A 26,465-nucleotide genomic window follows, 5' to 3' on the forward strand; every position below is an offset into this window, starting at 1 on the left:
ACTGGGATTTCACACACCACCACCACATTCATGGTTGTGGTTGTTGTTGTTTACATTAGTTCTTGGGGTTAAACTCATGCACAAGCCAAGTACTTTACTGACTGAGCAATTCCCCAGCCCATCTTTCTATACACTTAATACCATGAATCTGCTGGGCTCCCCCTGTGTGGATTCTGGGTATACAATCTTCATACACAAGTCCACTAAAACATGACAGTTTTAAAAGCTAAAGGGAGTGTGCTTGTAGAGGCCTGTTGCTCAGGTTCTGCCGGAAGGAAGTCTCAAAACAGAAAATACCATGAGTTAAGAGACTGAAAGAAGAATTACTGGAAGCCCAGCTGATCTTCCAGGTGTCAGGGAGACGGAGATCTCCGGGCGTGCTGGCTTCCTGCTAGCAGTGATGTGCAGAAATGAGGGCTTGCCTGACTGCAAGCATTCAGGGTGGCCATGCAGAGTACATAGGCTGTTGGGCAAGGGCAGAGGACATTCCAACAAAAAAATATACCAGACTTGGTCTTCCAAAAAGCTAAATGAGGCATCAAATTTGGGTGATGAGAAAGAGTTGGAGGAAAAAAACCAAAGTGCATCATTTGGGTGTTTCCTCCCAACAGGAGTAAGGCCCCTGAGCAAGCAGCCTAGAAAGATCTCTAGAACACTTTGAGGGTCCCATCTTGCTGATGCATGCCTTCCACAGCCTCCATATTTTCCAAGCAGTTCCAGAGCCATAGGAGAAACCATCTCTAGCTTTTTTGAGTGACTTCAGCTCTCCACAGAGTAAAATCCAGGGAAACAGTTTCAGCTCTTCCACCAAAATTACTCCATCATTCATACAGTGGGGATCAGTTGACTTATATGTTTTAAATATTTGTCTGAAATCAGAATGGAAATTTCAATTTTTCTGGCAATTATAAAGCATAAGTTATTTTTTAGTAGTTTCATTGGCTATGCTTTAAATCAAAAATTTTTAAACAGCAAAAAGCAAAGTTGATACATGTGATAATCAGGGTCAACTATCAACTTGACAAAATCTAGAATCACCTAAGGGATGGGCCTCTGAGCATAGATGGATGTTGTTCCCTGAGTTCACTGAGGTGGGGGGAGCCACCCTGAATGAGACAGCACCATTTCATGGGCTCGCCCTGAGCTGGATAAAGAAAAGGGACCTGAGCAGCAAGTGTACACCTGTTCGCTGCTCTTTTATTCTGCCTGCAGGCATAACGTGCCCAGCTCCCTCAAGTTCCCACCACATGGCTTCCTCGCCCTGGAACTGTGAACTAAATAAACCCTTTCTTCTTTGAGCTGCTTTAGTCTGAACATTTTATCAAAGCAATAAGAACAGACGCTAAGATGGAAATCAGTTCCGAGAGGTTTGGTCACTCCTGTGACAAACCTCACCGGGTAGTTCCTCCTCCTTTAGAACTGTTTTGTGGCTAGACCAGGGCTTCATTATGCCTATGTGCTGAGAATATGAGTGAAGATTATAGACTGGTCTGCTTGCAGAGGGCATTTTAGGACAAGAGAGTGTCCAGGGTAGTGCTAAGAGGGCAGCCACGGTTGTTAAAGAGATAATAATGTATAATATAAAGTTGCTTAATTTTAAAATTTTTAAGCATGTATATGTATGTGTGTCTGTGTGTGGATAGCACGTGAGTGCTAGGGCCCACAGAGGCCGGAGGACGACACTAGAGTTACAGGCTGTTGTGAGCCACCAGCATGGGCACTGGGAATCAAACTCAGGTCCTCTACAGGAGCACCAAGTGCACTTAACCACGGAGCCACCTCTCCACACAGATTATGGTACAGCTGACCCTAAATGGTGAGTGACAGCTTTCCTTGGTGTCCTCTCTACCCCCTACCCCCAGTGACGCAGTGGGTCTGAAAAAAACAGGACTCAGATAAATGAAAGAAGGTAGAGACATCTGACAACATGAGTAAGAGTTCCTGGGGAGAGTTCTTCATTACTGGAAATGTTCTAAGGAAGTTTCCAGAATGTTTCTGATGGTTTCCCGGCACCACAAAATAAACTTGGCCTAAGAAACAAGCAAAGGATTAAGATTAAATAAATACATGAAAGGGCCCCAACGGTGCCCAGCACATACAAAATTCCCAGCAGATATCAGTTCCCATCTCCCCCGTGCTGAGGGTGTGCAGGTCCACATCAGCTACAGCGGAAGTAACTAGACACATTCCCATTTTCCAGAAACTCATAATCTTCTCAACGGGGCAGGCAAGGAGGAAGAAGGGAGCATCTTTGCTCTGCACCTGTCCGCAACTCCTCCTCCTTTCGGAATTCACAGCACCTTCAGGCAGTTATAGACTTGGGCTTGGGTTTTATGCCATCCATTACTGCTGAGATGACGGCGCCTGCAGCCTTCGCTCCCTCCACCAGAACGTGCTCCACCTGCAAAGCACAGTGGTACATGGGATAGTGGGTACCAAATACAGGCTGGCCCTTCCCTGCTCATGCCCCACACTTTCCCTTCAGGACCCAGCCTGCCTGGAGTCTGCTCCTAGGCAGGAGACGAGTCATCTGCTCTCTCCTACATCACCCACATCCCTAAAGTTTCCAGAGTCTCAGCAAAGGGGGCATCTGAAGACAGGCGCCCAAGGCAGAGCAGGCTCCCTTTCCCCGAGCCATGGAGACTCTGGCCTTTTTTCTTTCCTGGGAGCCATTCAGCATAGAGCCTGCCTCCGGAGTACATGCGATAATCTGCAGCCACTGAGCAGAAAGAGATTCCAAGAGCCAGGGAGGAGAACTCACTTGGGCACAACTACACAAGAATCAACCTTCACACTTAGCTCGAACCTCATGACTCTGAGCCCATAGGTCTTCAGAGGACCTCTTATCGCGCCCTCTAGTATGGGGTGTTTATTCACATGCAAATGCTCATGGGGTGGGAGCTCCTTCATACTGGAGCCCACCAAGCTACAAAGTCTCACAAGACCAAAGCACAGGCAAACAGAGGACACAGAGGAGGAGGAAAAGAAAGTGGACAGAGGAAATGCAGGGTGGGGGAGGGAGAGATGGGTGCTGCTGAGAGGTGAATAATAGAGAGATTTGACCCAACTCTGCAGAAAAGATAAAAATCACAGGAGAAGAAAAAAAAAAAAAACAGAAAATGATGTCTCACCTTTAACCTTTAGGGCTATATATATACATATATATATATACATATATATATATATACATTCATATATATGTATATATGTATATATGTATATATGTATATACATATATATACATATACATATATGTATATATATATGTTTTTAAATATATATATGTTTAAAAGAGTTGCATGTCTTCTGCTAATGAAGTTTTTTATAAGACTATATGTTTTATGTTTATCACTGGGCTGCCTGGGACAGGAGGGGGATTACAGGGCCAAATACAGGCTATTTTACAAATGTGTTGTATTTTTGTCACTGGGCCGCCTCGGGGAGGAGGAGGGTTACAAAGCCGGACACAGGGTGAGCCAGGCAGGTAATATGACCAGAGCTGGGAGTTGGCATATCTATGCCCAGCACACAGTGTGAGCCAGGCAGCTGATGTGACAAAAGCTGAAAGATGGCACTTCCATGTGCAACACACAGCACAGAGCCACCAGTTGGCCCAGCAGAGGATCAGGACAGGAATGCCAGCTCGGTGACCTGATCAATGGCTTAAAGAAAGACCAAAAACCTAGATATTTCTACATAAATTTTCTACAGTCTCCAAGTTTAGAAAAGTCTCATAGTAACTTAAATTTTAAGATAATAATACATACCCCAGATGTAGCACACAGGCAACTGGTTCTCAGTTCTGAAAGCTAAGTGATCTATACTTTGAACTATACCCCATTTGTAAGGAAAGGGAGGAAAAGTTTCAAAATAAAGCAACTGAAGGAGCTGCTGAGATTCCAGTGGGTGGTGCTCCTAATGGTGTAAGACTCCTTCACATTAGCACAGCACAACAAACAGGATCAGGAAATCGGCATCTGCCAAGCTGACCAAAGACAGCCCGACAAAGCTCAGCAAAGCACGGTGAGGAGACGCTGAGGGCGCGTGGGAACACACCTGCTGGCTCCTGGGCACGCCGTATCTGAGGTCATTGACAAAGTGCTCGCAGTTCCCCTCAATCAGGCTGTACTGCACTATCTTGTTGATCATGTTTTTTGTGCGCTGGATGATCTTGTCCACCGGCAGGGGCAGGTATGTCTCGTCCAGCTTGTTGTTGACCTTCCAAGGGCAGCCATGCAGCACATCCTCCAGCCGGCTGTACTTCACTATGGCCTGGTTGCTGAAGACAGAGGTGATGCTGCCCACCTCGAACTCCTCGCCTGGGGAGCAAGAGCCAAAAGTCAGAATGCCTCAGGGGCTGAGGGGGCCAGAATCGCTGGCCCTGCCGCAGACCTTCATAAAGCCACCTCCCGTGAGAGTCTTAGAACTTGGCAGAGGAGAGGGAGTTATAGCAGATGGAGGATGGAGGACCAACTTTCCAGAAAAATACTGTTCTTGGGGTGGAGGTAGGAGGGACACACATGGGTGGATGGGTGTGCACATGCATGTGGGTGTGCGTGCAGTGTAGAGGTCAGAGGTCAATCTCAATAATCCTCCTCAACCACTTCCATTGCACTTTCTGAGACCTGGTCTCTCGCTGAGTCAACAGGTCACTTGTTGGCTAGACAGGCTGGACAGTGGGCTCTGGGAATCCCCTGTCTCTACCATACACAGATTTTTGCATGACTGCTGGGGATCTAAACTCAGAACCTCATGTTTGTGTGGGAGGCACCTTAGCAACTGAGGCAGGACCCCCTCCCGAGCAATCTTTCGTCCTAAGGTACATGCTCTGTTCACCTCCAGCAGAATCTATTACCAGTAACTTTGGAAACATCAAGTGGCCCTGGACTAGATTGCATCGGTCTGACCCTGTCTTAGAAGTTGAGTCTTGTTTCCTAAACAGATGTCACTAATCTCCAACCTCTGTGTGTCACCCCGTAAGGCTCTGTCGTGTACATAATAAAGTGGTTCCATAGCATGCCTTTCTCTCAGCCACTTACAAGGGTATAGTAGAGCTGGTATTTGGAACTCTGGTGGCCATTTCTACCAGCATCCACTTAGAGCCGCTTGGTGCTCATTACTATTCAAATATAGGGCTTTTCATTGAGGTTTACCACCAGGGAGGGGCTCTGCAGCTTCAGGAAAAAAAAACATTTGAAAGCCGCTGCCTTCTCTCACACTCAGTGTTTAGAAGACATGAAAACTCCAAGAGGGAACCTGTCTGAGGCCACATGGGTGGCCACTAAAAAAAACTAGCTGCAAGAGATGATTTTCAATATTCTCATCAAAAAGAGATGAAAGGGCTGGAGGGAGGCTCAGTAGGTAGAGCATTTGCCCCACAAGCATGAAGATAAAGGTCCCCAGCACTCGGGAGGCAGGGGCAGGTGGATCTCTGAGTTCAAGACCAGCCTGGCTTACAGAGTGAATCCAGAGTTCTAGGACAGCCAGGGCTACCTAAAGAAACCAAATAAAAAAAAAGGGGGGGGGAGGTCAAAAAATAAAGTTTAGATCCTCAGAAACCATGAAAAATCCAAGCAAGAGAGGCAGCTACCTGTGATCCCAATACCTGAGAGGAAAAGATGAGGATCCTCAGGAAATGAGGATCCCCAGGGTTAGACAGCTATCTAGAGTGGCCAGGATTGGGGAGCTGTAAGGTTCAGAGAAAGAGTGATCAAGAAAGACACCTGATGTATATGTGAATGCCTGAAAACACACATACACCCGGAGACCATGGCATAAATGTACACACACAAAGAAAAGAAAACGATATTAAAGGACATGGCTAGGCTGAGGACCTGTACGTGGCCATTACACATTGCAAAGCTGATTTGCACCGCATCCCACAAATATCTACCACTGTGATACTGGTTAAGGACAGAACTTTTTATTATTTCTCGATGCTGGAGCCACCTGCATGACTGTACGTAGTATGTATGTCTCTTTCCAAGCTGCCCAAGACGGGGAAAAAAATCCCTTATTTTATTCTTATGTGTTCCAAAGAAAATCTACTGGTTTCACAAAAATTAATTTACCCCGCTAGCAGCCGTACTTTGCCCCTGCAGTGGCCACAAAAGGGGAGTGCATTATTGAACCACTATTATCATGAACAAGCAGAGAGGTGGCAGGTGTTTCTTTTAGAGATGAGCTGGTAGGGAAGGGGATCACTGCTAACCATCTCTTCACTTATACAAATGGGGCATTTCTGGACACAAGCTGCAGAAATGAGATGGAGATGGGTTTTTTTCATAGACGATGGTTTAATGTTTTTACTTATCCTTTGAAGATTTCATATGATATATTTTGGTCATATTCTTTCTCCTTCCTCGGCTCCTCCTAGAACCTCCCCTCACTTTGATTAGGCTCCTAAATGGAAAATGGATACTGAGAAGAGAAGAAAGGGGAAAGAAAGGAACCTTCCTCTGCAGAAAGGTCTTAGCAAGATGGGAGATAGAGCCCAAGGGAAAACCCACAGGAATCAAAGCTGCAAATCAAAGACCTTGGCAATGTCCTTCCGTGATTCCACTTTGAGCCAGCAAGAGCTGCACAGGACACAAACTTCAAAAGGCATCAGATCATCCCTCTGCCACCTTCCCACCCCACCCCACCTCCGGGCCCAGTCTCCTGAGATGGCCACGATGAGCAGCGGTTCTAGACCACATACAATTTTAAGTTGTTTCACATTCCTGTGTAATCTCTATTTTCACCATCTGGTCCCTCATCAAATCTCCACTTTACTTTAAAAGGCCCTGAATCCAATCAAAACTGTAAGAAATGAAATAAGGACCAGGAGAACATTTAGGGCCATTATTCTTAAAACTGTGGGTTATAACCTCTTTGGGGGGTCAAACAACCCTTTCACAGGGGTCACCTAAGGCCATCAGAAAACACATTACAATTACATTCCAATTCATAACAGTAACAAAATTACAGTTATGAAGTAGCAACAAAAATAAATTTTATGGTTGTGGAGGACGGTCACCACAACATGAGGGTCACAGCATTAGGAAGATTGAGAACCATGTGTCTTCAAAAACACGGTGAAGGATGCTAAATGACTGGCATCAGAGCCAAAGGTCGAAGGGGATTTTAGGGACACTCTAGCCTCCTGTCATACTTGGCACTGGATACCTGGTGCTTACTAATAAACAAAAGTGCAGGGCTGCTTTCTTGCTGAAGGGCAGTGGCTGAGGACCACAGTGGTTGACTGTCCCTCCTGCCCACTCTGCTAACTTCTATATCAGTATCTCAACAGTGTATCCACTCTTACTCGGGGGAGCCAGGTGAACCACACAATCATTTTCCACGTAGATGGCCCAGTGTTCATAGCCAACTCGGAAAATCTCAATCAGGTCTCCAGGTCTGGGTACTGATTCACCCTGTGATGGGAAGAGAGCAAGAAAGAGATAAGCCACACACGTCCAAGCAAGAGCAGAGCCACAGCTTGGCCTACACATAGACCCCCTTGCTGTGGCCCATCACTTGGAAAAAAAAAATCCAACTTGACCTCTCTTCACCAGAAAACCACAGGATGCCCGCGTCACAGCATTGGAGCTGTGTGTGTTAGTGGTCAGTGTTCTGACTCTCAGCTCTGAATGCACCAACGCATTCCCTGCAGCAAGTGCCTGAACTCCTTCTAGCACTTCTCCTTGGGAGTGAGCGAATCAAGCTCTCAAAGCAGTGGGTGCTGGAAAAGCAGTGCAAGAGGAAAGAGCCTCGTGCAGTCTCAGGGAGACAAGCAGGGTACCGGTCGCTAACTAGGTGTGTGGACCTCTGCCTTCACCCAGAATCCTCAGCGCCAGCCTCAGCACCAGCCTCTTTGCAGTCCGACCAGAGGCCCTTCCTCTAACAAGGGCTGAACCTCTCCCAAGCGTGTCCCTCTCTAGGGACTCTCCCTCAGCCCTGGGAGGCCCTACAGCCCCCACACTTTACAGACAAGACTTCTATCACAGTTTCAGAGATCCTAACCCTCCTGCATTTCAGCCTACTGTGTGGGTTCAGACTCCTGGCTGGACTCAGAATATTGATTCACTGTCTCTCAAAGAGGCCACGAGGAAAGAGAATGTTCACCTAACAAGGTCTGTGAGTGTCTCTGTGTGTATTTGTGTGTGATTACGTACATGTGCAACTGTGTCTGGGTGTCAGTCTGTATGTGTGTGAATAGGGATGATGGTGAACGTGTGGGAGTTGTGAGTGTGTGAGTACAGGGGATGAAGATGTATATGAGTATGTATAGGTGTGAATTGTGAGGACATGAAGCATGTGAAAGTATAGGAGTGGGGGCCAGGTGGGGTTGTGAATTATGAGTGTAGAAGTACGTGTTTGTGAGTGTGTAAGAGATGGTATGCGCACGAGAAAGAAAATGTCTGTGCATCTGTGCGTGTTTGCAGAAGAGAATGAGAACGAACACCTCTGAAGAGCAAGTACAACCTTACAAATATGAAGTGCATTCACGTCATTAAAAAATATTTACTGTTGGCTGGTGGGATGGCTCAGTGGGTAAAGGCACTTCCCACCAAAGCTTGAGCTCAATCCCCAGGACTCGTATGGTGAAAGGCCAGAACAGACTCCCACAAGGTTGTCCTCTAACCTTCACATATGCACTGTGGCATACATACACACATGTACACAAGCACACAAGCACACATACACACCACATGAGGACACACTGAATAAACTTCATTTTTAAATAATACAAGCTGGACACGGTGATGCATGTCTTTAATCCCAGCATTTGGGAGGCAGAGACTGATGGGTCCCTATGAGTTCAAGGGCAGCCAGCCTGGACTGCATAGTACGATTCTCAACCTTTGGGTCTCCACCCCCTTGAGGTCAAATGGGGGGGTCCCTCCAAGACCATCCGAATATCAAATATTTACATTATGATTCATAACAGTATCAAAATTAAAGTGATGAAGTAGCAACAAACAGTATTTTATGGTTGGGACTCAACACGACATGAGGCGCTGACACGGTAAGTCCCAGGACAAGCGGGAATACCTAGAGAGACCCTACCTCAAAATGCCAAAAAGAAACTAATAATAAAATATGTGTCGGGCACTTCATCCATGCCAACCATTGCTGTGCTGGTCGGTGGGGATGCAGCTTGGACTGAGACATTCATGGCGGCAGAGGCAGAGCAATGTTAAGAATGTTCACTGTGTCTGAGGGAACATGATGTGAAGGCATGACACAATCGGGCAGGTTACTGAACATGAGCATGAGAGAGGGAGGGAGGGAGGGAGAGGTAAAGGAGAGGGGGGCAGCGTAAATGCTCCTGCGTGTGCACATGTAAGCAACCTGCTGAGATTATACAAATACCTGTGGTTCCATGAGAGCCAAATGTACTCACATGACACACATGTGTCAAAGCTCTAAGCTTCCCCAAGAACTGATTCCCTGCAATCACCAAAGTTCCTTAATTTTTTTCCTATTCCAGCAATCAACTCTTTAACCTAAGATTTCTAATCTAAGCTCTTTCTCCGGGACAGCCGCCCTATCCTCTGAGTGTATCAGGGAGTGATGCTGGGAACAGCTCTGCTCACTGCTGCCCAGCCTTGGAGGTCAAGAGCCAAGAGAGGCGTGAGCTATCCCACACTCCCATCCATTCTGTACTGCCATTGCTCCTCCCCCAAATAAATGTACATGTTTCTCCGCCATTTATTTGCCAGAGCAAGAATTTACAGACAGAGGGGCTGGAGCAGTGGCTCGGCAGTAAAAGTGCTCACTGCTCTTGCTGAGGACCTGGCTTTGATTCCCAGTGCCCACATCGGGCAGCTCCAACAGCAATTCCAATTCCAGGGGATCTGACACTTCTTCATACATCTTTTCTCCTTTCTTCCCTTTGCCCAGTGCCCTCTCCTGCCCCTGCCAGGCTTCACCTGCTTCCACTTTCCTGTATATGTGTTTCATTGCCTTCATCTCTTCTTAAGATCTCTTCCTGTCCTGTCCCCACCTCTCTCTCTCTCTCTCTCTCTCTCACACACACACACACACACACACACACACTTCTAAATCTAAGCTTTACACATGCATGAGAGAAAACATGTGTTCCATTGTTCATCTTTCTAAATCTGGTTTACTTCACTTTTCATAATGATTTTCTGTTGCATCCATTTTCCCTTTTCTGGATTCTGATTCTCCTCCCCAAGTAGGGTTGTTATTGTTTAATGGCCCACACAAACCATTTATGTATCTGATTAAGGTTTCTTCTCCCCTACCGCTTGCTTCTACAGCCTGACTTCCAGGATCAGCATGGCCCACCCATGACTGAGGATCAGCCATACCTTAAGCAAGTAAAGCTTTGTCTTTTATGGATGGATTTCTGCATGACTTGGAGGATTCCCTCAAAGTTCCAGAAGTGCTTACGTCTGTGTCGATTTCTGCTCTCTGTGCTTACAAGTCCCACTGTTCACTCAGCAGTAACAGACTCATCAGGGCCCCTGGGTCCCTCCCGAATGTGTGTGCCAGCCTTGCGCACACCTTCCGGTGCAGCTGATGAGATGTGTGGCCTTCCCAAGATCCTCTTCAGCTCTCACATTATACATCTCTGGCTGGTTGGTTGGGCTATTGCTTATGCTAGTCAGTATTGCAACTTCTGGCCATGCTTCTGTGCCACGGAAATAACTGCTGCCTTCAGTGACATCACTGGGAATGGAATCATCCACCCTGTGCTGCAGATAATCAGCCTCTCTGCAGCCATGGTAAACAGACCCTCCAAGAGAGTCCCATCCACCAAGGGTGCTCTGAAGCACAACAGCCTTCCACTGTTCTTTCAGTGGAATCCATCTTGAACTTTAATATTTCTCGATGTGAGAGCTGGAGAGATGGCTTAGCAGTTAAGAGCACTTACTGCTCTTTCAAAGGTTCAGTTCCCAACATCCACATAGTGGCCTACAACTGTCTATAACTCCAGTACCCTCTTCTGGCATCCCTGAGCATAAAGCACTTACTGCTTTATGGCACACACATGACGTATAGACATACATGCAAACAATCATATACATAAAAAATAAAAACAAATTTTAAAAAATTTGTTCACGGGGCTAAAGAGATGGCTCAGTAGTTAAGAGCATTTCATTCAGGCTGGAGAGATGGCTCAGAGGTTAAGAACACTGTCTGCTCTTCCCAAAGGATCCGGATTCGATTCCCAGCACCCACATGGCAGCTCATTACTGTCTATAATTTCAGAGATCTCTGACATCTTTACACTAATGCACATAAAATAAAACTAAATTATTTTTCTTTTTTAAAAAAAAAAAGAGCACTTCGTTCTTACAGAGGACCCAGGTTGTTCCTAGAACCCACACAGAGAATCACAACTATCCATAACTCCAATTCCAGGACATGCAGTGCCCTCTTCTGACCTCCTCAAGCATCAGGTACGAACATGGTGACATACAAACAGACAAAACAACCATACACATAAAACATTTTTTAATTAATAATAAATACTCTGCAATGTGTCACATGCTTTCGCTCAGATTTTTAGACCCTTTAAAGTGCTATCTGGGCAGTTCCTCCTAGCTTTATGTTGGCTTTGTGGGAAGAGGATGTGCTGAGACCTTCCTATCTGTTCCACAAAGCCTGCTTACCGGAGGAACGCCTTTTTCTAGACACACGGCACACGGCCTGCACCACGCTTCACTGCAGGAACTGGAGCTGAAGGATTCAAAGAGGTTCACAAGGTTCGTTTAACCGGTCCCAGACAGAACTAGTTAGTTCCCAACAGAACCAGCTCTCCTTTTCTCCTTGAAGGAGAAATGCAATGACAAGGGACTGGCCACTAGAGAGCAGCCCAAGCCAGGTTTCAAAAGCAGACTCCTATTTTAAAAAATGGATTTCAACCTCTCCATCAAATTCCTCCCCTCAGAGCTGAGGGAACCCCTGTGAAAGAAGGAGGAAAGAATGTAAGAGTCAGAGGGGATAGAGGACAACAGGAGAACAAGGCCCTCTAAACCAACTGAGCAAAGCTCGTATGAACTCAGAGACAGAAGCAGCAAGCTCAGAGGCAACACATGTCTGAATCCATCGGGTCCTCTGCATATCTATTATGGTTCCCGGCTTAGAATATTCATGGGACTCCTGAGTGTGTAAATGAGTGGGTCTCTGATTCTTGCGCCTTCTTTTTGGCTCTTTTCCTTCTGTTCATTTGCCTTGTCCAACTTTCAATTTGACAGGGTTTGGAGTTTTGTTTTATTTTATTATATTTTGTTATGTTTTGCGGTTATCTCTTAGACGCCTGTTCTTTTCCAATGAAAGACAAAAATGGAGAGAATCTGGATGGGAGGGGAGGGGGGAAGGAACTGGGAGTAGAGGGAGGGAAAATTGTAATCGGGACATAGTGTGTGAGAAAGGACTCTATTGTCAATAAAAGGAAAAACTTTTTAAAAGAAAGGATTACATTAAAAATAATTTCAAGATCCAGGACATCCCCTTCAGTCCAATTACAGAGCTGTTGGTTACCTCCAAGCAGTGTATGCCACTACTTCACCCTTGGGATTTTCATGCCAGGCAGGTCATTGTGGCTCACAGGCAGCAGAGCTGGGTAAGACTGTTGGTGGTTTCCCTCATTTAAAAGCTTGCACAGTGCCTTCCGTTACCCTAAACAGTGATCCTCTTCACGGAGGAGGCTTTCAAGTCATATCTTGAATGAAAACCTACAACTGCCACTTTGCTAAGCCAGCATAATCACTTAAGCACATTTTAAATATAAATATAATTATACCCACAAATAAGTGATCTCATCCCTCATCAAGGAAATACCTCTTTCCATCAGAATGAGACCATTACAGAAAATCACAGCTGATGAGACTGTAGCAGTGTAAAGCCCAGTCCCAACAGACACAGCGGCAGTACAAGTTCTGCACCCGATGTTCAGAATCATAGTTTCACCAACATGGCTGCTTAAGCATGACCTGAACAAGGAGGACACCAACAGACAAATGAATGAGGACAGAGGACAGCCCAGGAGACTTCAGCCCAGACAGTGAGCTATAGGCAAGTCAGGAATGCTGAGAAAAGAAGAAATAGTCTTCCCCAAGGAAGAGCACCCTGACTCATTATCCAATCCCCAAATATTCAGCCCTGAAAACATATACATACAAGTAATATTGTACAGGCTAAGCAGGTTGTATTTGTATATTTAGGAATTAATATATATTATGTTATTATAATATAATATATAATATAATATATTAATATATAATAATATATTATATTAATATATATAACAATTAAAGAAAAAGAGGCCATGAATTGAAAGGGAGTGAGAGGGTCACATAGGAGGTCTTAGGGGAGGAAAGAGTAGGGGGAAATGATGTAATTATATTATAATCTCAAAAATAAGAAATGTAATACACACACCATAAGGGTTTCATTTTCCTTGGTTATAGGACCAGAAATAAAAATATATAGCTATAACCCCTCCCTGAAGCCCAGGAGAGAGTACTATATAAAGAGAATGAGAGCTAAGGACTTTGAAAATAGCATATAAGAGATGGTCCAGAGTCATGGGGAGTGGGACAGGGCAGAGAGCTGCAAAGAGCAAGCCAAGAGCAGAGGGAACTCTTTGAAAAAGAATAAACGATAAATTAATAAAGATTCTCTTTGAGACTCAATATTGACAGAACCATTTTCACCCAGATGCCTTTGTCTTGATGAATGGCAAAGTGACTGGACAACAGTATTTCTTTTTATTTCTTGTGTATGTGTGCACCTACTGGACTGTATTGCACCATGTGTGTGCAGTGCCTGCAGAGGCCAGAAGAGGGAGCTAGGTCTCCTAGAACTGGAGTTACAGGCAGTTATAAGTCAACTGGTATGGGTTCTAGGAACTGAACCTGGGTCCTCTACAAGAGCAGCAAGTGCCCTTAACCAGCAATCCATCTTTCCAGCCCCAACAACAGAATTTTTGAATGTCTTTTAAAAGTCAACACAAATTCAAAACTTTCATATACTGCTGCAAGTGAGGAATTGCTTTTAGTTCTATACAGATTGTTGATACATGGATTTTCTATTTTTCTCTTTGCTCATAAATAAGAGGAGAACTTAGTGGATGTAACGTACTTGAGAGGACAGACAAACACTAAGCTGAGGCGAGTTCCATTCTTCTATACTTAGACATATGGAAGACTTTGAGCCCATTTTCATTGATACTGCAGCCTAAAGGCCATTAATAATCTAATCTAAGTCTTGACACTGGACAGGAAGAGGAAAGAAGAGGAGGAAGAGTAGGGGGAGGTAGAAGATGGGGGAGGGAGAGAAGATGGGAAGGAAAGGGGAAAGTAGGGAGCAATAAAAGAAGGGAAGTGGCTATTGCTGGCACCTGTGGACAGAGAACAAGCACATGTATAAAGACAGGCATAGAAAGTCAATGTAATCAGCTTCCACTTTCCTAGCTCTGACCAGGGTGAGAAGGCTGACCACAGTGGTATGCGGTAGCTAAGCTACTGTGTCACCTCTGGACAAACTGCTAACTCTGTGTCACTGCACCCAAGCAGGGAGACCTGAGGACCTGAGTCTTGCCCCGTGACACAACCCACCATCCAGACTATTGATCCATTAGGTGTCAGAGATGTTCTTTCTAGGAACCTACTGCCCTACCAACAAAAACACCACTCACTTCTGGGCAACTAGGCTGTTTCATTCCCACAGATGGCACAACATCATGGCCGCAGGCAGAAAGGATCCTGATTGGCTTTCCTGGAACAGATGCCTAGACGACAACAACACAATGCTCACTGACCAAGGCTACACCAGAAGATGAGCTAAGGAAATCCCACTCCAAACCTCAAGGACGTTGAACAAGCCTTGTGGCCCAGGAAACACGGAGTCAGAAAGGAGAAGAGAAACCCTGAGAGCTTTAAGACCCTGTCTTGGGGAGCCGGAGAGATGGCTTAGTGGTTTCGAGCATTCCCATTCCCCACTAATCCAGAGGACCCAGGTTCAGTTCGCATCATTCAATGGCAGCTCACAGCTACCTATAACTGCAGCTCAGGGTATCCAGCGCAGTCTTCTGGGCTCCGCAGGCACTGCATGTGCATGGCACACATAGATACGTGCAGATAAAGCCCCTATGCTCATTAAACAAGTTTTCCTGAGTTCTGGGGAGATGTTTTCATTTGGGACTTTGTCACTGGACAGTCCAGTAAAGTGGAGAGTGAAGTCTCACACAGACTTGGGAGTCATTTGGAGTTATCATGCTCAATCCAGGGTCCCATTGCTCCCTCTCCTAACTCTCTCACTTCCCGGCTTTTTGTGAACAGCAGGAACTTATACCTACCCTCCCAAGTGGCCTCCAACCCCAACCAACGTCCCACTGTTCAATTTCTCGGTACCTTACCCTGACTCCTTCTCTGATTCTGTCCTGCTCTGGAATACACTGTCATTTCAGACACCTTCAGCCATCTGCTGCTTAATTTGTTTGCATAGGCTGGCAACCCAGTTTTGGTGCTTCTCCCAGAAACAGGCACCCAAAGAGAAAACCCAGTCTTCTGTAGCATGCCCAGATTCTAAAGGCATCATAAATCAAGGGGGCATAGAACAAGGAAGTGGGTGGAAAGTTTGTTCCTGCCTTGGGCAGGTGGCAGGTGGCAAGAGCAGGGCAGCAAAGTAAGAGTGTCACTTTTAACTCTAGGAGAACCAAATCCAAGGCCCCTAGTCCATTTTTTTCAAAGCATACTGACTCTTTAACCAGTAAGTGATATCAGAGTAGTGTTTGGGTGCTAGGAGAAAAAAAATCACTACCTAGGAACATGAAAGGAAGCTTCCAAAAGAGAGATGCAGAGAGATGAGGGAGGGAGAGAGGGATGGGAGCTTCACCTGTATTAAAGATTCCACAAGGCAAATGAGGAAACTTCATGGTTGTAGAGGATTAAAATGCTGTAAACCAGAGCCAAACAACCTTGAGATATTTTTAGTCCCTCTGAAAGCCAGACCCGTGTCTGACCTGACATTCTTGTGACTATCAAAACCTTACAATGTATTCTTTAAAGAACAGTAGCTTTCACTGGTCCAAGTGCCGAGACTGTCACCAGACAGCATCTGAAACCTCTAGCGGAATGTTCCCAGCTTTGCTGTAACCGCTTGCCCACAGGCCCTACCACTGTATATGGTAAAATTTTTTTCTTTGTTCTGCCACTGATAAGATGTCATGTAAGCGCTTCCACTGAGGACACAGTATTTGGGGGACCTGACTCTGTGTCCCTGGGCTAGGTTCTCACACACTTGACTACAGACTACACTCTTAATCCCTCTGAGGCAAGACCCATGCCTCTTGTCCTCACTCTGTCTTCTTCAGTTTCAATTATCCACAATCATCCACTGTGGTCCAAAATTATTAAGTGAAAAATGCTGTAAATTAACAATTGCTAAATCTTGTATTTCCTGCCATTGTGAAGAGTGTGATGAACTCTTGTACCTTCTTGTCCTATCCCACCTGGAACGCAAGTCTCCCTTGCTCACATATCCATGCCGTGGGTACTGCTTGCCTATTGGTAATAATAAACAGGAACCACTATAGAGTGACTGGCAGGTACAGAGTCCTTGAAACAAGACATACACACACATATACAATACACATATGCACAAAAAGAGCCCAGCACTGCCCAGCTCCTATGCGGAGTCCTCCTTGGCTCTTACCTAAAAGCAGGCATGAAAAAGTTTTGCAATCTCACGGACAGAGTGATACAGCATGGTCATATGGTCAGTCAGGAGTCTTACAAGATGCAGGTTGAGATCTCAAAGGCAAGAAGAACACTACGGGCCTATCTGGAAGATGACCCCAGCAGGTGGGTAAAGGTGAAGGGTTTTCTCCTACAGAAGATGGAAGGTGAGAAGCCAGAGACAAGGTAGTGGGCAGACAAGGCCCAAGGCACGGATAATAAAAAAAAGGTAAGGGGCTCAGAAAGGACCTTTCCCAGCAGGAAAGACAACAGCACACACGTTAAGTCTGGTGGTGAGGCTCTGGCAGAGAGATTAAGGCAGCAGAGAGAGTTGATCACCAGCAATGTTTTCACAGAAATGACGGCAGGAAGGTTCAAGATCAAAACCGCCTTGAGGAAGGGTGGGGCCTTGCGGCTTTTCAATTGCATCTTCATTTCAGCTTTTGTTCCCTTCAGTATGTTTCTTCCTCTTCTGGGTCAAGGTTTTAGCTCCTGAGTTGCCTTTGTTTCATTCAGCTGTATGTTTGTTTTCCTGGGCATCACTCAGGAGTTTATTTCTGTGTTCTTCAAGTTCACTGAGGGGCTTTAAACTTCTTGAATTCTCTGATCATGCTCGTGGTTGTTCTTTTACATTCTGTGCTGTAGGGTTCACCTCAGTAATTCTCATGGAAGAACATTTCTACAGGACTAGAGGATTTGGACAGGGGTAGGGAAATGTATTGTCTTCGCCTTTTGTGCCGTTTGTTATGTGGCCTGGACATGTGAGCTTCTTTTGCTGTATGTCTGTCTGACGTGAGATCTAGCCTGCCTCTTTTAGGTAGAAGCTTGGCCGATTTCAGATCAGGTATGAGTGAGTCAATCCTTCAGATACCCAGGGCTGAGTTTTGATTGGAGGGATAGGAGTGATTCCAATTCGGTAGTAACCAAGAAAGCTTTTGGCTGGGGCAGTTTGAGCTAGTATACTTGCAATGTACACTACTCACACTAGGCCTAGGAGTGTGGAGACAGTGTGGAAGGTTCTGGGAAGCTCACTAGGCTGGGCCAGTGCCCAGACTGTACCTAGTAGTAAGACTTGACACAGAGGAATGAGGAGGGGCCTCTCTCATGGGGAGAGCTATGTATTTACACTTGTCTGCTCAAGCTGACATGACTGAACTCCGCTGACTGGATGCCTCTAGCAGCATACGTTAATCTGCTCTGCGTCCTCCAGACTGTCGAGCAAGACAAGCGTCATTCTGATGCCCCTTCTTTTAGCTATGGCAGCCACTACCTCACTGTGCCCATATGACTTTCCCTATGTGTGCGCCCATGAAGAATGGGGGTGAGGATAAAGAGAGGGAGGGCTCCCTGGGGCTTCTTCTCACAGACACCAATCATGGCAGCTCAGGGCCTTATCCCATGACCTCATTTAACAGTAACTATTCCCTTATTCCAAAAACAACCACTGAGGGTTAGGACTTCGACATGTGAATTTTGGAGGGGATACATACATCTATAAGAGCATAACTATTATGGGTTTACAAGAGCAGGAAGGAGCAGTCCTGGCAATCCATGGCAAAGGTCCTGCAGAAGCAAAAGCTTAGGTTCACTTGTGGTAGACAATCATGAGGAATCTCCAGTTGTAACATGCACAGAGTGAGCAGGGGATGACCATAGAACAGATATATGGAGACAGAAAATGGAAGGAAAAGAGAGAGAATGGGGTTGAGGGTAGAGGCGGGACTGTATCTGTGTCCAGCAAACATCAAGACCTCAGTTCAGGAAAAGAGCTGGATCTCGCTCCACCAGCAGCCATCAGTCAGGGATGTAAACGGTCCTACACACATCCAATAGTACTAACTGGATTCAGTGCATTTATTTAAAAAAAAAAAATCATGAGCATGGGTATTGCCAAAAGACATTGTATACATGTATTAAATTCTCAAAAAACAGAAATATGTTTCTTAAAAGAAAAAGTAAAGAAGCTGGTGTTCCTCACAGATCGGACACCAAGATGCATTCTCTCTTGGCTTTCATTCACTCCTGCTGTGTAAAGCAGTAGGTGAGTTAGTTTAGTAGAAGCAGCCCAGCTCAGATTTAAATGATGGATGGCCTGGGAAAAGATGGGGTCTCTGGGAACAGAGCTTCACAGTGGCTGGGGGTGAGAGCAGGGGGTTGAATGACACTGGGGACAGATGGACAAGCATTCCATAAAGATACCCATGGAGATGCAGACTCTGTCAGGCTCAGATGAAGACAGGGCTTGAAGTGATAGGTCACAGTAAGTCTTTCCATAATCCTCTAAACATAGAAACCTGAGTCAGACTATTACGAACATCATACAAGGCCGGTGTGGGGAGCCAAGAGCCAGCCACACAGCTTATCCAGTGGTTACATACATTTATAGTTTCTTCCTTTTCTGTTAAGGGTCATGGGAGACATTGAGTGCAAGAACAAGGCCACCCTTTTGGACTCTGCTGGGCAAAGCCCTGCAGAGAATGCCCTGCCACAATGTTCCCCACCTAGATTTCCTCTGCTTTGACCCCAGTTTTGATGGTTATATGGAATTACAAGGTCCTGACATTGTGTCACCACATGAAATTCTGGAGCTCACCTTTCAAAGCACAAGTCTTTGCAATTGTTTCAGAGGAATCTTTAGTGTTATAAGCAGTTGGCCACCCTGCAGCTACAGAGGCAGCAATAACTATCTGCCCCATATTACTGAAAAACAAATCTGCCTTAAGGGCTCAACTGAGTGTTTGCATTGTACAATATGACGGACTTATGAATATTCATAATTATTGCCAACTGGTTCTGTTCTCTTCTAATGTAAATCAGTCCTTGGATGTATCATTTGAACAGATCTCCAACTCTGGCAGAAATGTTTGCAGTGGCCTGTGAAAGAGTCTTTAAGAAGAGCCTCCAATTCTCTTTGGTTGTAGCACAAGAGACATTGATCCTGTGAAAATGTTAGTACGGATGACATTTCTATAACGCTAAGCAATTGATATACAGACTCAATGAACACTTTTATGTTATGTAGTAAGAAAGTAAAACCCATGTCTGTTGGGATTGGTCTTCTCCAAAAGAGCTCATTTAAAGGAACAGGGTGGCAAGGTCATAGTGAAAAGACCCTGACCACCTCACTAAAACCACTGCTGGAGGACCAGAAAGATGGCTCTGGGGAAGGGAGGCGGGCATTAACGGGGCACTGCAACCTAGTCTGGCAAGCTAAGTTTGATCCTAAAATCTACATGGTAGAAGGAGATCAACTTCTTCAAGTTGTCCTCTGGCCCCGACACATGCTCACATCCCCATACACAATCAATCAATGTAATAATCTCTTAAAATAAAGTACATGTACTATGGCCTCACTTGCTAAGTCTCTACAAGATGCAAACTAATCTACAGTTGCCAGAAAGCATTCTGGTTGCTGCCTGAAGATGGAGATGTGGTGGAAACAGGGAACAGATTATAGACATTAAAAAAAAAAAAAAAAAAAAAAAAGCCTCAATTGTTGCCTCAGTTGTGGCAAAGGTCTCGAAATTCTTTTTTTTTTCTTATGAGCACCCAAAATTGTTGAAATTCTATTCACGTATCTTCTAGATCACAGACACCCCCCGCCTTTTGCTGGCTCGTGCATGTTCATTTGTCTCTCTCTCTCTTACACACACACACACGCCAGACCACTCCTCCCTGCAGCTCTCTCTGAGACAGAGAGCTGATAAGAAAGTATGTTGTTTTGTGCCCATATAGCCCTCCACCAACCCCACCCCCACCTGCAGGATAAACTCACAGTCCTACCTGATGCCTATCACCATGCCCTTTGGTACAGTGACATGGCCAGAATAGATCATGTGATATGAAGCTTGCCCACACACACATGCACACACCTCCAAAACCTGTAAGAGTCAGAAACCCCTTTGTTCTCAGGATGTGAAGGGCGAGTGTTCTGTCCCTCCAAGGCCCCGCCATGCGGCTGTTCAGAGACACTATGCCTCTTGCTCTCCTGCTCTCCTAACTCCAAGGCCTGCTGCTGCCCCTCCCCCATGTTGTGACCTTTATTATTATTCTCCTAATAAAGGTCTTCTAAGGGGTAATCTCATGTCAGCTTTTTCCCAGGAACCTGTCATTTTTTTTTCTCTTTTCTTTTCAGCTCTAACAAGAGCAAAAAGTGTCTAATTGCAAATTAGACATCCAGAATTTAAATATGTGCTAAATATGCCTCAGGAAAGCTGCTTGAAAAACACATAAGCAATATCTCAAATCAGTGCAGATATTAGACACATAGTAAAATACAATATAGTGCTCAATCACCAAGAGACTAAAACATTTGTTCTATAAATTCTTGGGGTACGCACCTCAGCGGCTTGATTTTTTAGTGTTTCTTCGATCTCCGACTTAGATGTTGGAATCAGCTCTGTTCCCTTCTCGTTGGATGTGATCTCCATCTTAGTTACCAGTTTCTGTCTATAAACGGTTTGCAATTGCATTGTTAAACATCATGGAAAAGTCTGTGTGATGGATCACTTCGGATCTGTTCTTTTAAGATACCTCTCAGTTTTGTCATTGAAAGACACCTCCCCCACACACCCGCACACCTGACTCCTTGAAAACATTCGCTTTCATGCAATACAATGGCTGCTTGCTGGTTTTCTCCAGTTGTTTAAAACTGAGTGTGTAGGTGAGAGCCATCCCATTCAAAATGGAGTCCCTGGTCTCAAATCCAGACAAAAGACAGCCAGAGCAAGGGCTGCTGACGAGGGCTGCTGACAAAAGCTACCTCTGGAAATTCCACAAAGCCATAACTTCCACAAAGATCATGACAGCCTGCCACAAAGATTACTTCACGGAGACACCTGCTCAGTGACAGCTCAACTTGGATAGCCACACCCAACTTCCTGCTGGTCCCTAAATGTCCCATCATTTATTAAACCTGTGGCCAAAAGTGATCTATTCACAGCAGTTTCCATTCTCCACGTTTCAATTCTAAATGCTCCTCTCCATTCCTACCCCCCTGTAACACACTGTGTGTTTCCACAAGGTGTACCCACTGCACTGCACTTTGAACTTATTCTCAAATAAACTATTTTATTCATTCTCCCCTCCCGCTCTGATCGAGCTTTCCGATTTTTTTAACTTGCACATTGTTCTCTTCAAATGCCTTTTCCAGTGATACTTGCACAGTAATTTTAAAAGGAGGGAAGACAGTATGTAAGAGATTATAATAAAATGCAAAAAGCTTCCCACCTCTTCTTCCTTCCCCAACCTAATATCCAGGCACAAGCCTCCTGAATTTTCCTTGGTTTGTGCTACAAACCCACTAAACTTTCATGAGTCTGGAGAGTGGCCTTGTGCTTCAACAGGACAAACCAACAGCCACCAGGTCTGCAGCCTTGCTCAATCTTACCCAGCAGGCTCTACTTAACTGGTTTGCTGTTGGCTGATTAAAACAGAAACCACCTGAAGGAGGTGGGTTCGGAGATGGGGAGGATGTTTATTCTGCAGAACGTAGCCTCTAAGTCAGATCTTCAAAAAGGCTCCAGCACCCATCGCCCCAGTCTTCATAGAATCTTACCTCCACAGGACGCTTCGGGCCTGTTCAAACAGGCCACGGCCTTTCTTGAATTGCTTCGGCAAGTGCTTGACCGCCAGCGCTTGAGACTTCGCTGACTCTAATTCAGGAGGGAAGAGGTGTTATTTAATACACAAGTGCCTTCTGTTGGGGGAAGGAGTGAACCCCAAGAAGGACCATCTCAAGCCAAAAACGGGCAGCGTGCTCTGGTTTAGAATGGTGTCTGAAGCCAGGTGTGGTGGTCTCTAATCCCAGCACTCTGCAGGCAGAGAGGCAGGTGGGTCTCTGTGAGTACTAGGCCAGCCTGATCTACATATTGAGTTCCAGGCCAGTCAGGGCTACTTAGCAAGATCCTATCTTCTCCAAAAAATATAGTAAATAAATAAGAATTAGAACTGTGTCAGCTCCTGCTTAGCTCTCTATAAAATTAGGATGGGCGCTTGTCTAGATGCAAGCAACTGCCAAGCCATTTATGGGAGGGGGCGACTCTAGAACAATAAGAACCACCCAAAAAGCCCTCCAGAGAGGCAGACCTGGCTGGGGCACAGTTGACTGTGCAGTTTTAGGTTGGGTGTCACTTGGCCCGGTACTGACGATCTTCAAGGTGCGCTTGGGGCGCAGGCATGGGATCCTGAAGTGGCGAATCCCGTGCTTGCGGCTGGCTGCCGGGCTCAGGCCCATCCCGCTACGGCCAGCAGAGAAGATGCGCCTGGAGAGGTCGGAGATGGCAGCGGTCCAAGGTCTGGAGAGCCCAGGGATCCTGGGCGCCCGAGCAGACCGTGCAAGAACCAGGGAGGTGGGGAGGCGACGCTTCAAACGGCAGCGATGGCGCGTGGGGCGGAACGGGCGGAATAGAGTCACGCGGGGAAGGGGGTGGGATGCGGGCCGCTGCTCCTGTGCAGTAAGCTTCTCCGTGGACACCGGCGAGGAGGAAGGCGCCACGGTAACTCAGAGGAAAGGCAGGTGCTCCACGCAAGAGGTAGGCCATTCCTGAGTCACGCCAAGTCCCAAAGTCTCAGAGGCACCACCTGAGGCCGCTGGAGAATTTCAGATTTACTAACCAGCCACTCCAAGGGCTTTGAGACCAAATTATGAAGCCTGAGAAGCACTCTCCAGTGCCGCCGCCGTACAGTGAGATCCAGGCAAGCCTGTGCTAGAGCGAGACACAAAAGCTAAATATAGGCGCTGAAGTGATGGCTAGGGTTAAAAGCACCTGTTGCTCCTGCAGAGAACCTGTGTTCTGCTCCCAGCAATCACCAGGCGGCTCACAGCGGTCTTTAACTGCAGGTCCAGAGAATCTGGCGCCCTCTTCTGGCCTCCGCCAGCACCAAGCAAGCACATGGTGCCCAGACCTATGTGCAGACAACGCACATACACATCAAATAAATAAACCCTTTCAAAATTAAAGCTAAATAAAGATATAATGTAATAAGCAACGGTGGAACCTCAGAACTATAACACGCCCAGGACACAAGCTCCACCCGTGGTCCCTGCTTTCCACCTTTCCCCCCTTCATCTAAGGGGTCCCTGCTCTTGTTGTTTGCTTGGTTTTTTACCTTGACACCTTGCTCTGCTGAGCAGGCAGGCCTTGAACTCCTGGGCCCAAACGATTCTCTTTTTTTAAGCCTCAGTGACTCTACCCTTCCAGCCTTGCCCTCCACAAAGTCATGTGATATTTTCATACATGTGTTTGATGTACTGTGGTCAAGTTCACTATTCCACCATCCTCCCCTCACTGTCACCTCACCTCAATATCTTTCCACATCCTTCACAGTCACAGTTTCACATTCAAGTCGTTGTTGTTGTTGTTATTGTTATTATTATTAGTCCTAGAGTCCACACATGAGACCATGAGTGATACATGTCTTTCAGAGTCTGGTTTATTTTGCTTAACTTGATCTCCAGTTCCTTCCATTTTCCTGCAAACAATGAAAAGTCATTCTTTGTAGCTGAATAAAACATTTTATCCATTCATCCATTGATTTTCTCTTACCTTTTAACTAATTTTTTTCCAAACCGCTTTTGCATACCTAACACTTTATTTTGTTTTCATGCTTGAAGCTTTGTTTTTTAAAATGATGTCTGGCCTGGATATATGTATCCTTTCAAAATTCTTATATACTGAAATCCAAACCCCTAAGTAGATAGACTAGGTGAAAGACTTTGAGAAGAACTTAGACCCTGAGGGCAAACTTCTCATGAATGGGACCTGTGTCCTTGCTAAGTACGTCCCCAGAGAGCTAGGAGGCCCCTCCAGCATGTATGAAGTCTAGGTGTCGCTATCTATGACACTGAATCGGCTGGTGCAGGTCCTGAACATCCCAACCTGGAGAACTTTGGGATATTCCTGTTACCTACAAGGGTCTTTGTTATAGTGTGTTGCAATGGCTTCAATTAATGGCCCCACAGGTTAGATATTTGAACACTTAGTCCCTAGTTCATGGTGCTTCTTGGGGAGTATGATGGCTCATCTTGGTTGTTAACTTGACAGTATCTGGAATCAGCTAAAACCCAAGCATCTGGGCTCGCCTGTGAGGGATTTTTATTTTTTTTAGTTTGAGGTGGGAAGACACACCCTAACTCTGGAACAGAATTTCTGATACACAAACGCACACGCGCACACATGCACGCACGCATACACACACACACACACATACATGCAAACTAGAGAAGAAAGCTTCTGCTTTTTGCCTACTTGCCTTTCACTGGCAAGTTCATCCATCTTGCTGCTGAGGCATTCCTTTGATAGTACAAGAACCTGCTTCTTCAAGACCCAACTTATGCTAAAGACCAGCAGCTCTCTTGGACTCCTTCCAGATTCTAGCACTATCCAAACGAGTACTGCAGAGACATCTAGCCTGGAGGACTAACTAACTGAATACTGGATTCTTGGCCTTTCCATCATGAGACAGCCACTGCTGGAATACCCAAGAGATATATTCATTCACTCCATCAGTTCTGTCTCTTTAGAGAACCCTGACTAATATAGGAAAGCTTAGGGGGTGGGATCTTGCTGGTGGTAGTGGTCTTTGGGTGTCTTGTGCCACTTCCAATCCCAATCTGCTCTCTGCTTTATGCTCATGGTTAAGGTATGAGGTCTCAGCTTCCAGCTTCTGCCACCATGCCTGCTGCTTGCTGTGATGCTTTCTCAGCATCATGAACTCTTATTCCTCTAGAACATAAGCCCAAATAAACCCTTCCTTCTATAAGTTACCATGGTTTTGGTTTTTATCACAGCAACAGACAAAAAGCAACTGGTGAACTTAGTAAATGCACAAAACAAATGCTATGTGTTCTTGTCCCGACCCACGGGACTTCAACGGGTTCCTAAAGGGGGGGGGGGGGAGGGAAGGGGGGGGGACAAGAAACACAAGGAATGAAGGCTAAGTCTGTTTGTCTGATCAAAGCCTCCTGTATTAGAAATTTTTACCCAACTTCTATAGGGAGAAGGCAGGAAAAGGGGGAAGGTTAATTTACTGCTGCAGGAGATAGGCAGAATGCTTTCATGGGTTGAATATTGCACCTGCAAGATACCATAAGGATGTTTTCTTAAGATATCTCACGGATGCCCTAAGGCTAACAGACAGATGTCCTCACAAATCTATCACCCATGATTTAGGGTCCTAGGTAACTCTTTCACTAAATAGCTTTGGGTCTCCACTAAATGACCTTTGCTCACTATTTGGCTTTGGCTTCAGTAAATAGCTTTGGCTCCCGGCATGTTCTCTTTGGCAACATTATTCTTCCAGGGTTTTTGCTACGACATGCTCATGTGCAGGAGGCAAGGAGGTACTAGGGAACCTTTAATGTTAAACACACAGGGTCATTCCTTCAAAGGAGAGTATTTGTAACCTGCTATCCACTGTGATTAGCCTGGTGACTTGTGCACTATCTCTGTGGCTGGGACCACGTCAGATTCTCCCCCCAGACCCTTAGCAAGAGCTTGTTTTTCTCAGGCTGTAATGCCAGGTTCACAGGACTCTCAGAGACCACCAGGAGACAACCCGATGCAATAGCAAGAGAGCTTTATTACGAGAGCGATCAAACTCGGAACCCAAGTCTCACTAATGCAGCAGTAGAGAAGTGGGACCTCGAGCTCTGAGTGAGCACAGTTTTTAAAGGGAAAGTCTGTGGGCAGGGGCTTTCCATGGGAGCAAGCAGGGGGCACATGTTTCCATGACAGCAAGCGGGGGTGGGGGGAGCCACAAGCC

General features: G+C 45.8%; 1 protein-coding gene across 1 annotated transcript; it reads right to left on the bottom strand.

The window, feature by feature from the left end:
• Nucleotides 1-2,302: 2,302 nt before the first annotated feature.
• Plaat5 (phospholipase A and acyltransferase 5) lies at nucleotides 2,303-22,959 on the bottom strand. The gene is made up of 6 exons (XM_055610626.1): nucleotides 22,788-22,959; nucleotides 22,258-22,354; nucleotides 21,041-21,149; nucleotides 7,307-7,415; nucleotides 4,057-4,319; nucleotides 2,303-2,401 (listed from the first exon to the last, which is right to left on the bottom strand). The coding sequence occupies exons 1-6, from the start codon at nucleotides 22,933-22,935 to the stop codon at nucleotides 2,303-2,305; spliced, it is 825 nt and encodes a 274-aa protein (XP_055466601.1). The 5' UTR covers nucleotides 22,936-22,959.
• Between the last annotated feature and the right edge of the window lie 3,506 nt (nucleotides 22,960-26,465).

The sequence above is a fragment of the Psammomys obesus genome, unplaced genomic scaffold, assembly GCF_907164565.1.
Source record: "Psammomys obesus unplaced genomic scaffold, mPsaObe1.curated_primary_1811, whole genome shotgun sequence".
Lineage (NCBI taxonomy): Eukaryota > Metazoa > Chordata > Mammalia > Rodentia > Muridae > Psammomys > Psammomys obesus.

What these genes read in the sequence shown, in the direction of transcription:
- Plaat5 (XM_055610626.1), bottom strand. Translation starts at nt 22,935, where the DNA reads ATGGGCCTGAGCCCGGCAGCCAGCCGCAAGCACGGGATTCGCCACTTC. An exon ending in GTCAACTGTGCCCCAGCCAG is followed by an intron (nt 22,355 to 22,787) that starts GTCTGCCTCTCT and finishes CTCCTGAATTAG; the next exon opens with AGTCAGCGAAGTCTCAAGCG. An exon ending in GCCCGAAGCGTCCTGTGGAG is followed by an intron (nt 21,150 to 22,257) that starts GTAAGATTCTAT and finishes AACCGTTTATAG; the next exon opens with ACAGAAACTGGTAACTAAGA.